At 51.6% G+C, this 13,639-nt stretch overlaps 1 protein-coding gene across 4 annotated transcripts in view; it reads right to left on the bottom strand.

The window, feature by feature from the left end:
* KIAA1614 (KIAA1614 ortholog) overlaps positions 1-13,639 on the bottom strand; it is a 48,076-nt gene that overhangs the window by 33,363 nt on the left and 1,074 nt on the right. For 2 of the 4 annotated variants that reach the window (XM_032317193.1, XM_032317194.1), the window contains exons 1-2: positions 2,755-2,822; positions 188-1,131 (exon numbers count right to left, since the gene is read on the bottom strand). In XM_032317193.1, coding sequence (XP_032173084.1) covers positions 188-1,131; positions 2,755-2,807 — 997 coding nt within the window. In that variant the 5' untranslated portion in view covers positions 2,808-2,822. Of the gene's footprint in view, positions 1-187; positions 1,132-2,754; positions 2,823-4,903; positions 5,049-13,639 lie in introns of those variants that run through there. The other 2 variants (XM_032317196.1, XM_032317192.1) reach the window with 2 other exon arrangements.

Genomic DNA, 13,639 nt, shown 5'->3' with positions numbered 1-13,639 from the left:
CTGGGAGGTGGTAAGGAGTCTGTGTCAAAGCCCAGAATAACAGGACATCTTGTGGAACGAGGTGGCCAGCGGCTGTGCTCTTCTCCCTTTCCTGCCGCACCCCTCCACATGTACCCTCTGGCCCCTTGTCTCCTCCCGGACTCCCTCCTTTTGCCCCCGCCACCCAGGCCTACAGACTGAGCCTCACCTGGTGGGCGTCTGTCCCAGGATGGAGTCCAGGCTGAGATTCCCACCCTGGGCGGGACTTGACCCCCAACATTTAACATCTCTTGCAGCAGAAGGCGGTTCATCTCCACCTGGTCAGACAGGGATAAGGCACTGCCCCCGGTGCCCAGAGCCCCCAGCTCTGCAGCTCGCCAGAGCCCCCCCAGTAGGGCTGGCCTGGAAGCAAAGTCCTCCTCGCAGGTCAGAGACAAGCTGTCCAGGTCTCTGCCTGAACCTAGACCATCCTGAAGGGTGTATGACTTTCCTTTCCTCAGGTTGGGCACGTGGGCGACCTTGTCACAAGGCCCAGGGCCCCCGGGCCGGCCCGGGGTGACTCCGTGAACAAAGTTCTCTTGCAAAGAGCCGGGCCGTGGCGGCAGACTCCCCTCATTGTCCGGCAAGGCCTGTACGGCTTCTGGAGGCCACGGGCTCCTCCTGTTCCAGCACTCCAGCCCATTAGAAGGTGGCCTGGGAGGTCTGGGACCCCCGTTCTGGGCAGGTTCCTCCTTGTTGATACCGCTGTCCAGCTGCCCATCGGGTGGATTCTGAGTAGGGAGGACCTCCTCCGCATCGGGCAAGGAAGACTGCTCTGACAGAATCTCAGGTGCGCCCCCCTTGACTCGCCTGAATTTGGGTTTCTTGGACGGCCGCTCATGAGAAGTGAGGCAGGGGCTCACCCCCTGTTTGCCTGTGGACATTTTTTCCTTCAAGGCCCTCACTTTGGACTCCAGCACAGAGGGGCCTTGGAGCTGCATGCCCCATGCCCTGCCATGCTGGGGGGCCATCAGGCTGGGGGTTCTGTCTTCCAAAGAGCAGGACCAGGGTCTTGGAAGGTGTCCATTATGCAGCTGTGGCTCACGGCCACTTCTCTCCACAGCTGAGGTCATCTCCATGGAGCTGGCTGTTCTGCTCCCTATTTGGGTCCCTCTGGAGGAGAAAACAGACAAAGCTCCTGAGACCCAGCATGTGGCCAGTAGCTCTAACAACCCTCTGGGTCCCCAAAGTGCCTTGGGATCGAGCCCTGTGCAGATGCGAACAACCCGGGGACAGAACTTTGAAAAGTGCAAATCACTAGATGGCACAAATAAGTTATTGGGATTTTTCTGCCAATTCTGAGCAGCGTTCTAGTTTTTCTATTCCCATTTTACAGATAGGGCACAATGAAGCTTCAAACAACAGCCAAATGTGGACCAGAGTGACAACAGGGGGGCTCCCTGGCCCCCATCTCTGCTGACAGGCGGTCTCAGGGGAGAATGTCAGATCTGCTAAAAGCTAACAGGCACCTCCCTTTTTAAGGGGAACCAGAAGGGATGAGGGACTTCAGGAAGATACCACACAGGATCTGACCCCTTGGTCGAAGGTGCCTCCCTGTGTATAAGCCACAGGACAGTAGCATGGGGCTGTGCTCCGAGGGTGGCCACGACCGGTCACTAGCTCCTAGCCACATCTGCTTTGTGCCAGGCAGGCCTGCCAGAGCTTTCCAACACCCTCTCTCAAATGATCCTCACACACTCTGCCAGAAGGGGATTATCTTCCTCACTTTCACAGACAGAGAAACTGAGGCACACAAAGATCTGGTCACACGGGCTGAAAGGAGGCTGGATTTGGAAAGCCAATTTCCTTCTAAGGCCAGGGCTCTTTAAAGCACTCAGCGATGGGGTGATTATTAACCCTCCCCCCAGCCCCCCTTATTCTGTCGATGAGAATATCCAGTCGGGAGAGGTTAAGTGACTCGCCAGAATTGCACGGCTCCTTGGTGGCAGAGCAGAAGTCAGTGTATTCACAGAGAGTGAAAGTGAGCACAGGATTTTACTCACCAAGTGGTTCAGTGCAACAATATTTACCCCACTCGCCGAAAAAATGCTCCTTAAACACCGTACATTTAGATAGGTCTCCCTTGAAGTAAACCGCATGAATAAAAATTCATATTTACATGAATTACAAATTAGAAGTGAATTTTTCACTTCGGATAGAAACTAAAGTTCACCACAGGATTCTCTGACATGTCAGGTCCCTCCACCGTCGTGCACTACAATTCGATGTACACGTGTTTCTGGAATGTACGTGGTTCAAAAGGCACAATACGCACATAGCGCAAATGTCACATCAGCCTTAAGCCTGCGAAGTGTAAGGAGTCTCTTCAGGAGGGCGAGATGGTTTCCTCTACCAGCTGGTCTAGAATTTACCAACTTTCTCTTTGCAGCCCCCGAATCCTCTTCTCTCAAGTTCGGTTCCGAAAGCAGGGGATTCGGGGCGATGCCAGTGAGAGGAAAAGAACTTCCTGACGGGCCGGCCCTGGACGCGCACCGCCGGAGCCCGCGAGGCTTGCGCGGGGCTCCCCGGGGCACCGAGCCTCCCGGGCAGCCGGCCGAGCCCGGGGTCGCCTCCGACGCCCACAGGCTGACGCGGGAAGGACGCGCAGGGCGGCGTCCCCGAGCCCCGGCCCGCTCCGAGGCCGGGCTCCCGCTCCCCGCCTCCCCTCCGCTCCCCGAGGTCCCCCCCATCCCCCGCCGCCCCGGCCGGCCCGGCGCCTCGCTCCCGCGTACTCACTGGGGGCCGCCGCCCGCGGGCCGGGCCGCCGCCGCCTCGGGCGCCACCTCCATCCCGCCGCGCGGCGCGGCCCTCCTCCGGCCCTGCGGCCTGCGCTCCGGCCGCGCGGTGGGGTGCGGGCCGCCGGCCGCCTGCGGGTCCGCGGGGGGAAGCGGGCGCGGCCCGGGCTGGCAGGCAGCGGCATGGGCTCTGCCAGCGCCGGGAGAGGCCGAGCCCGGCGCGCCCCGGGCCGGGAGCGGAGAGAGGGAGCGCGGAGGGCAGAAAGGCGGAGCAGCGGAAGGGGCTGGAGGAGCGGGGCCGGGCCCCCACCCCGGCCTCCGCCGCCCTCCGCTCCCTCCTGCTCTCGGCGCGGGGCGGCCGCGGGCTCCCCCGTCCCGGGGAAAGGAGGACGAGCGGGGCCGGGGCGCGGGCGCGGGGACCGAGGGGGCGCGGGGCGCTCGGAGGACCCCGCGGGACCGACCCCCTTCGCGCGGGGCCGGCCCGGCGAGGCTTCGGGGCGCGCGCGGCGTGGGACCCGGCTGCCGGCGAGCCAAGGCTGGGAAACGCGGCGTTCCTGCCGGCTCCGCGGGAGTGCGTGGAACTCTGCCCCCGGCGCTGGGGAGGAGGCTCGGCTGTCCGGGTGGAAGCTAAGGAATGCCCTTTGTTTAGACAACTTTTCCAGAGAACTCGGGCCCTTCTCTCCGAGGTGCCCTTGTCTCGGAGGTCAAGGTCATTCGTTTCTGCCTTTCAGAGGCTCGAGGGTACCCGGAGTGGTGGCGGGTTCCCTCATCCTGCCCGGCCAGCGGGAGAGCCTGGTACCTGCCTTGCCAGCCCCAGAGATAGGGACGGGTTCTCAGAGCCCTGGGGACTCCTGAAGGGACTTTGCCACTTTCTCCACACCTGGGAGGAAGTAGCCTTAAAGGGCTTCACCTGCCAACGGAGCTTTCTTTCTCTTTCCACCCAGAGGGAGGTAACGAATCTCACCTGTTTCCAAACATTTGTCAACAAAGGACAGGAAATAGTAAGAGAGTTAGGACCCAGGAGATTCCAGAAATCTTTGCAAAGGGAAAAGCGCTCGTTCATGGTTCCTTCAGCCAGACAAGCTTCTCGCTCAAGTATGGATTGCGCTCCTTTGTGCTTGTGTGGTCCTGTCACCCTCTAGATGACAGGCACAGCAAGACCACACAATGGGCTGAGTGCCTGAACCGGGGTGGAGGGATGGATGGCTTCCAGGCGAGGCCTGGCTATTGAGTGAGGAGACCTTACTCTGGCGTAGGTGGGGGCATCTGGGCAAGGCGCGAGCCCCCCCACCGCTGCCCCAGAGTGGAGAGCAGCTATCTGGGGAGATGGCTATATTGCCCTTGGGCTGACTTAGGAACCTGCGAGATTATCTAGGGCAAATCCTCTATGTTACAGAACAGGCCCAAGGTCACACAGCTCTCCTGTGGGTGGTCTCCAAAGTCTGGGGTCAGCGATCTTGCAAGTGAATCCCTACTTCCTTCCATATTCCCAGACCAAGCTGTTCTTCCAGCAGGGCACTTACCGCCATTTGTTAGTACGGATCCCTGCGTAACACAGTCATGTGCCATTTATGGAGATTTATGGAGGCACCGTGCATCTGGCATTGGGCTAAGCACTTTACGTTCTTTATCTCATAGGGTAACCGTAAAAGATGGGTACTGTTATTGTCTCTTTTCTACAGATTATGAAACTGAGTTTAGTGATCTTCCCAAGATCACAGAGCTCATAAGTGGTAGGCTTTCTAGCGTTCAAGACCTTCAGCTCAACCACGCCACAGAGTGTGGCCGGCACTGTGCCTGTGCGAGTTGAGCATGGAAAGAGTCAGCCTGAAAAATCAAAACATTGTCAAGTGCTGTGAGAGCAAAAACACGCTTGCCGCCCTGGTCTAGCCCTTCCGGTCTAGATACTTTCTGCCTTCCTTACTCCTGCTATCCAAGGTAAAGTTCTGGAAACCTGCTAAGACCTCTTCCTCGCATCCATTGGCAATTCCAAACCAAACAACAATACTCTTACTGTTATTGGGGAACTTCTATGAGCTAAGAGACTCCATATAGGATCCCTTAGATCTTTACAATAATCCCACCAAGTGAGTATAGTGTATTTCTTAAGAAATAAGGGAATCGGGCTATAGAGAGGTGAAAGAACTTGCCTGAGACCACACGGCTAGTCTACTCAGAATCTGAATCCAGTCCTGTGGGGCTCCCAGATCTTCTGCCTTCCTTCCTTTTTTCAGAGGCATCTCAGAGCCCAGACTCCAAGAGGTAAGTAACTTCAGGACTCCTATTCCCCACCCCCGGAAGTTAATGATCTGTAAGGCAAGTTTCTGAAAGTTCCAGCAAAAGCTTAATGTTTAAAGGAAACCTGCCCCCCCTTTTGAGATGCAAATAATCACCTTCAGTTTACTCATTACATTTGTTACTTTACACTTAATATAGGGGGATGGTTTTTAAACCCTACAGAGGTTTTAAAAGCCATCTACATGTACCAAGAAGCCTATCCTCAGAAGCTATTGAATTACCACAACATTCACACTTGGGAAGGTATTTCTCATTCATCTGGATTCTGTTTGGTTCAGCAAACATGCATTGAGTTTCTACTACACGCCAGGCACAGGAAAGACAAAATATAATACCCACAGGCCCTGTCCTTGAGGAATTTCTGGTCAAGCTGGGCAGGGGAGGGAAAGAGAAACTTCCCATGTGAGCTGTCCCCAGTCAGGCTAGCACAGGGTGGTGGTGAAGGTCGGCAGACAGGAACAGCTGAGGTGTGTGACTGAGGGGTGTGTTGGGTAGGAGGGGTATCACGGAGCACAGGGTCTTGGACAAAGAGCAGGTGCCAGCCAGACGGGGCTGGGGGCAGGGGAGAATTAGCATAAATGCAGGCAGCAGGTGTGAAACTGCCTGGTTCCCCTGTTACTACGTGTCAAAGTTACACTGGAGAAGGCAAGGGCAGGGCTGGCTCTGCAAAGCAGGGGTGACGTGGCCTGCTGGAGGGCATCTGGGGTCCGGGTGAGGGGCTTGGACACTGTCTTGTGAAGTGGCCGTCCCTGGAAGGTGGGCTACCTCGAGCATGGCCCCTATGTCCTGTGTATCAGAATCCTTCATTACCATGTCTTGGAAGAACAAAATACGGGGTAAGCAGCAATCACATAGCCTTTTTCCTCCATTTGAACAATGAGGGAAACCCACCATCCCAAGAAGCCTCCCTCCACGTAGCCTGGATGGAAACACAGCCTCTCACGCCTCCTGCCCGCCTTCCCTCGACAGGCTCTGGACACACAGCTTTGAGCGAGGAGCCATGTTGGATGTGGAAATCAGGTTTCACTTAGGATAAAGGGAGGGGTGAGAGATGGTCCTTCAGGTCACACCCTTAGAGGTGGGGGGGGGATGAGGTGGGAGGGCGCCTCTGCCATCCCTCCACTGTACCGCCTGGAGGAGCTGGTCACCCCTGTCTTGGACATGGGGCACGTGATCTGAGGAGCACGCAGAGGCCACTGAGGGCTCCTGGGGATGCTGTTCATAGCTCCAGGGTCTGCCCTCAGGCTCTTCCCTTTTCCTTCCTGCAGAGGCTCAAGAGAGCCTTGGGACCTGTCTCTTCCCTGCCCGCCTCTCCCCTGCTTAGAACTCTCCTGCCACTTGCCAAGGGCTGGTGTGGCCTGGGCCTGTGTGGACGCTCCTGGGACACTGGTGAGAGGCTGAGTCCAAGGGTTAGCTCATGGAGATTCTGACTCTCTCGGCTGGAGTAAGACCCGGAGTCAGCCTTCTAGCAGCCCAAGTGCTTTCAGGCCCAGTCAGGTTGGAGAAGGGTCCTGTGTTCAGACTCCAGCCCCTTCGTAAGGCCTATGGACCTCCGGCTTCAGCTCCCAGCCCGACAGCCCGTCCCACACGCCTGCCACACAGAACTGCTTCCAGCTCCCCCGACCGGCCTTGCTGATTCCGATCTCCTTGTCTTTCCCGGGCTTTCCTTCAGCCTGAAACACGCTGCTTCCCCTCACATGCAGTTTGGCTGTCTCCGAGGAGACCTTCCGCACAGCTCAAATGGCCCCCCTCAGGGACGTCCTCCCCAGTTCCTTCCACAGGCCTCCTAACCGCTGCGGCCAGACCGTTTGTCACACTGATGGACACAGAGCACTTCCTGATCTGGATCTGTGTCCCCGGCCCCTACCACGTGCCTGCCGCGTGAAAGGCATTGACTAAATGCCAAGCAGCTCAAAGAAAGAAAGAAAAAGTCCCTATCAAGTAAGGCTGCCTGACAGGAGAAGAGGGGCCACTGCTTGCTACAAGGATCAAGGTCATTTCTGAAGGATCTGGTTCATTCGCTCGACATGGCCAGTCCTACCTCAGGGTCTGTGAGAGAGTCGGTCCCTGGCAGGGCCAGGCCCAGCACGCAGGCTTCCTAACTGCTTCTGGTTTCCCCTGACGCCCAGGCCTGCTTGCCCTGCCCTTCCTCCTGCCTCCCGCAGTGCTCAAGCATCACAGACAGTGGAAGGGGCATTAAGCTTCCATTCTGAGCCTGGAAATCGGGAGATCACATGGTTCTCAGAGGAAGAAACGGATGGGGGAGGAGAGAGCAGACAATGAGGCACTAGCGCACGCAGGGTGGGCGAGGCTCACCTATTCAGACAACAGGACAGCAGGACACCTCCAGGGAGCAGCCACCTTGCTATGTGTCTCTGCACACTCCAGCACACGGGCTTGCACATGCACGTGGTGCACACACACGCACACACGCTCTCCTATGTCCCACCTGCCTGAATTGTCCAAGTCCCAAGGAGAAGAGAAGCATGGTTCTTACCTCGCCGGCGTCAGCCTGAACCCCTCCCCCAGGCGGCTGGACAGGGCGTCCCCCAGGATGATGGGACAGGGACCTCCTCTGGAGATAAGGACTTCAGACTTCCCTGCCTTTGATGCCCCGTCACCCCATCTCTGCCCTCACTCTGCCAGGCATCTGTTCCCATGCCCAAGTCCAAACCATGACTTTTCATTTCATAATCCTAATCACAGGGAAGTGACTGGGATTAGGAAACTATTTGAATGCCCTCCCTCTTATTCTACGGCGCCTGCTCTGCGGGGGGCGGCATCAGCACAAGGAGAGGACAGACACCTGGCTTTCGCCTGCCTGTCAGTGATCACTACCATCTGGGCCGAGTCACTTTTCTCACCTACAGAATGAAAGCAGATTCAGGGAGAAAGGTGCCGGAGCATGACTGAGACCTGAAGTCATGTTTGTGACAGTTTTCCATCTTGAGAAAAGAGAAAAGTGCTCAGAAATAGAGTAGTGCTTTGCTTAAGACATATGAGAGGCTATGAAGAAATATAGAAGTAGAATCCAGAAAAGCAATAACCCAATGATGGCAACATTGTTCACAATACAAGGTAACTGAACATAATCCACATGTTTATCGATAGGAGAAGGGATGATTTAGTGTATTTGTAAAATGGAACATTAGAGATCAACGATATCGAAAAATGGTAACTACACAGAATGACGTGGCCGATTCTTACGGGTTGTAGAGCAAACAGAGCAAGGAAAAGAAACAGATGAAACTAAACCATACATTCTGTAGGGACACATGCCATGCCTATGGGGTCACACTAATGGGGAGCAAGAGAATTATTAACACAGATGATTCTATAATGGCCTCCTCGGTGTGGGAACAGAATGGTGGATGACAATTGGGGAGAAGAGTTTCAGAGGCAGAGTAATGCTTTATTGAATTGGGCCGTGAATATATGGATGTTTATTATTCTTTACAATGTACATTATATGTATACAGATAACATCATATGTAGAATGTGTGTAATATGTGGTATATATACAATGTACATTATATGTATACACATATCATATGTAGAATGTGTGTAATATATCATATATATATAATGTACATAAACATATTTCATAATTTTTAAAAATATAGAAACTACATTAAAAAAACCCATTTTACTATATATATCAAAGAAGATCTGGGTGAATGGAGAAATACTTAGTACTCACAACATTTACTGTGTATTATAAAGATGACAATTTTCATTGAATTTAAAGATTCAAGTGTGAGTTCAGTCAAGACTCTATATTTAAAGAATATTTAAGAAAAAAATTATAAAAGAAAGGAAAGAAGAAAAGGAGGAGAGGAGGTTTATTCTACAAAATACGGAATTGTATTATAAGTTTATAATAATTCAAACAGAGAGGAACTGATGCCAAAATAAACAGAGTAATGTAACATAATGAATATAGTATATATATAGTACATGTTAGTATATGTACCTACTATACATATTATATACACATAGTATAAAAATGGATCCTACATTTTCTTTCACTAATAAAGGACATTTACAAAAATATATATATAACTAATATGATGCTCAGTAGTGAAATATGGGACATTTTTCCCGAGTTTAGAAACAAGGAAAGTCTATCCAGTACAATAGACTATTCTATCCTATTCAGTGTTGTAATAAAATAGTATGATACAACTAGAAAAAGAAAAAAAAGCATAAATCATGAAACAAAATTATTTGCATATTCTATTATTATAGAAAAATCCAACGAAACTACAAACTCTTTAAATTAAGAAGTAAATTTAACAAGGCTTCTGGCTACAATATCAATATATAAAAATCTATTGCATTTCTATATACTTAGCAATGAACGAGTTGAAAGTGAGATTTATAAAAAGTACCATAAAGAAAGGCATCAAAAAACATCACTTGCCTAGGAATAAAATCTGACAAAGATCAATGCAAGACTTTTGCATTGAAAACTACAAAACAGGAATGTCTGGGTGGCTCAGTCAGTTAAGTGTCTGACTCTTGATTTCAGCTCCGTTCATGAACTCAGGATCATGAGATCAAGCCCCACATCAGGCTCCCTGCTCAGTGAGGAGTCTGCTTGTCTCCCTTTCCCTCTGTCCCTCCCCTTGCTCACATACTCTCTTTCTTTCTCTAAAATAAGTAAATAAATCTTAAAAAAAAAAAGAAAACTGTAAAACATTACTGAAATTAAAGATCATGTGAATAAGCGGAGGAATATACCATGTACATAGATCAGAAAAATTATCGTTAAGATGTCAATTTCTCCTGAATTGTTCAATGTATTTGTTTCAGTTCTATGGAGCTGTGGTAATGAAGTACCACAAATGGGGGGCTGACACAACAAAAATGTATTATCTCACGGTTCTGGAGGCCAGAAGTCCAAAATCGAGGTCTCAGCAGGGCCATGTTCCCTCTGAAGGTTCTAGGGAAGGATGTTTCACGCCTCTCTTCCAGCTCTGGTAGTTGGCTTGTGGCAATTCAACTACAGTCTTCATGTGGCGTTCTCACTCTGTGCATGTCTGTGTCCAAGTTTCCTCTTCTTATAAGGACATCAGTCATATTGGATTAGGGACTCACTCTACTCTAGTATGACCTCATCTTAACTAATTACATCTGCAACAATCTCATTTCCAAACAAGGTCACATTCTGAGGTACTGAGGGTTAGAACTTCCAACATATGAGGTTTTTGTGGGGGGGCATAGCTCAACCCATAACAGTATTCAATGCATTCTGATCTATATTACAACAGTTTTTCTTTCTGGGAGCAATTGATGAGCTGGTTCTAAAGTTTATATGGACGTGTAAAGGATATAGAATAGTTAAGACAACTTTCAAAAAGAACAGTGCTGGAGGACTTATGCTAGTAAATACCAAAACTTACAATAAAGTGACTCTAATTTAGACAATGTGGCAGTAGTAAAAGTATAGACAAATAGAATAGACTAGAATGTCCAGAAACAGACTCGCACATGTACAAGCTCCCGATTTACAACCAAAGCTCCACAGCAGCGCAGTAACCAGTGCTGCTGGTTTAATAACCAGTGCTGGGTCAATTGTATATCCATCCTGGAAAGGAAGTAAATCTTGACCCCTTGACCCCTACCTCTTACCATTCACAAGAACTAATGAGAGATTGATCATAGAACAAAATATGAAAGCCAGTCAAGCTCCTAGGAGAAAACAAGAGAAGATCTTTATGATGTTGGGTTAGGGAAATCTTTCCTAAAGAGGGACAAAAAGTACCGACTTTAAAAGACAGAAATGATAAACTGGGCTTCGTTAGAATTAGGAATCTCTGTTTATCAGAAAACACCTTTAAGATAGTGAGAAGGCAAATCACAGACTTGGAGAAGATGTTTGCAATATCTGTCTGCCAAACAGATACCTGAAATTCTTAAAATCATGAGAAGACAGAAATGAAGTTTAAAAATGGACAAAAGACTTGAGTAGGCCTTTCCCAAAAAATATCCAAATGATCAAACAAACATGTGACTAGGTGTTCGAAATCACTTGTCACTAGACTAGTACAAATTTAAGTCATGATGTGATGCCGCTACATTAAAGAACAGAGGAAACATGAGCAAAGCACGTAAAGAGTTTACAGGAGAAGAGGAAGTACAAACAGCTAATAACCATTAGGACTTGCATTGTATTTCTGCTGGACAGCTCTGTCCTAGCATATTGCCTGGCACATAGTAGACACTCAATAAATATTTGTTGACCAGATTAAAAATAATTATTATTATGTTATTTTTGTAATCAACATTTTTTTAAAAAGATGCTATTTCAATAGAGACGGAGAGCACGAAGCACAAGCCAGGAGGTGGGAGTGAGGGGCTAAGAGGGAAAAGCAGGCTCCCCACTGAGCTGGGCTCCATCCCAGGACCCTGAGATCATGACCTGAGCCGAAGGCAGATGCTTAAGGGACTGAACCATGAAGGAGTCCCACAGTTAACATTTCTTAAACGCTAATGTGCAAAGACCACGCTAAGTGCTTCATATGTGTCTTTTAACAGAATCTTCTCAGCAATGCTCATCAGGAAGAACCCACTTTTCTAGGCAAAGCCATGAGGTGTAGAAAAGTCAAGTATCCCGCGGGACAGTAGGTGGCAGAGTCAGGATTCAGACCCGAAGTGAGTGAATGGAGGAGACCAAGCTGAGTCGCTGACCACATCTGCACCACTTTTCTCTGCTGCGTTCCTGAATGTCCAGAAGACGACTGCGCAACCACCTGCGCCTTGCACGCGCGGCCTTGTGGTTAAAAACTTTAATTCTGTGGAGGTTTATTCACGAAAACTCTTAAAAAGGAGGAAATGTTGCTTATTCTAGCTCCGAATGAGTCTTCCCTTCACGTGAAAACAGCCGTCATCTTTGCAACTGCGTAGTGATCGTGCCCTGCTCCCAAGTGCTGGGGCCCAGAGCTGCGGGATTTAGGAGACTGTGGCTCGGTCCCTTTTGGATCTGTCTCTTCCTTCAGCTTCCATGACTTTCTTGGTTATCCTCACTCCTTTCTTTTCTTTCTTTCTATCTTTCTTTCTTTCAAGATTTGATTTATTTGATAGAGATCACAAGTAGGCAGAGAGGCAGGCAGAGAGAGAGGAGGAAGCAGGCTCCCAGCCAAGCAGAGAGCCCGATGCAGGCAATGAGGATGGTGGAAATCCATGTACTTGTTGAAGAGACTTTCTAAGGAGGTTCTCAGGGCTGATGGGCTCGGGTCTTGGTCTGTGGGCGCCGCTCCCCACATCGCCCCTCCCACGTCCACAGGGATGTGGGTTAAACACTGTCCTTCACCTCCGCCCTCCTCTTGTGGAAGGCAGATGCCTGCAAGTGCACTGGGGCAGCACTGCGTGGCCTGTAAGTCACCCCCCAACAAGCCTCCCAAATCTGATCTTGCAGAGGAGGATGCCAAGACCCAAGGAGGCCTAGGAATTTGCCCACAGTTAACAAGGCTGGTGAGCGACCCCGCCCCAGCCCCAGCCAGGCTTGGAAACCACCCATGGCTGCGTCACGTATCAGAGAGAGTCCCACCCAGACCCCACTAGACTGCTGTTCTCAGATCAGCGCGTCCCAAGAATGCTTTCCTCTCGAATCAGAGTCCCGTCCCCGGGGCTCCATGGGGGTGGTCACCTAGGCATGAGGACAGCTGCTCAGTGCGCCCTTGCCACACTCTGAGGGGCAGGCAGGGAGGGAGGAGGACCTGGCTTGGCCCATGGAGGTCTAACCTGGCCAAGCAGAGTGGCTCAGGTGTTGGGTGGGAGAGGGCTCCCCGAATCTCAGAAGCTGCTTTGGGACATCTGAGCCATGGCAGCACCACCGCCCCCCAGAAAGCTGCAGCTCGTCATCGCTCGTTGTGGCCTCCGGTGTCTGGAGCGAGTGCCCGAGGCTGTTCCCGAAAGGGGCCCAGTGCCCGTTTATCTTGGTGTCTGCAGCCCCTGGAACACGGCCTCCAGCAAGCGGGCAAGTCGGCCTAGAGCCCCTCGGAGCCCCTTACTCCTGGCCGTGGATTCCTCTCTTCCTCCCGGAGACACCTTCACAGCGGCCCCTGGGGGTCCCTGGCCCGGGGCTCTCCCACCCTGGCCGGGAGATGCGGGCTTGCAGGGGCACTCCAGGGAGGGGCCTGTCTGCGGGGGCCCGGGGACGCCTGTGCTTCCCGACTGGAAGGTGCCTTTGGGGCCTCCCTCTGTGCTGCGGGGGGGCTGCCTTAGAACTAGGATCATCTGGGGCCTCCAGAGGGAAGCCCTTTCCAGACCCCCCCCCCCCCGCCCTGGCCATGCAATTGCTCGACCTGTGGTCCTGTGGGGTCCCTGTTTCCCAGGTCCCTCCTGCCCCCACCAGCCTGGGCGATTTTGCTGAGGACACACATGAGCCTCAGAAGCAGCTTCTCTCTGAGCAGAATTCCGTGTCTGTGATCTCCTGCTAAGTTTTTTCTGGCGTTAAATTAAGGGACATGGTGGGTGAGGTATGGACCCAGATTTGAAAAGTACAGAATTGGACTCTGGCAACAGGAGAGCAGGTTGGCCTGGTCACTCCATGGAGTTCAGTTTCTTCTTCAGGAAATGGTGGA

The sequence above is a fragment of the Mustela erminea genome, chromosome 17 (genome assembly GCF_009829155.1).
Source record: "Mustela erminea isolate mMusErm1 chromosome 17, mMusErm1.Pri, whole genome shotgun sequence".
Taxonomy (NCBI): Eukaryota; Metazoa; Chordata; class Mammalia; order Carnivora; family Mustelidae; genus Mustela; species Mustela erminea.
Note: the sequence above shows the minus strand (reverse complement) of the source record. Positions and strands in the feature narration are given on the sequence as shown.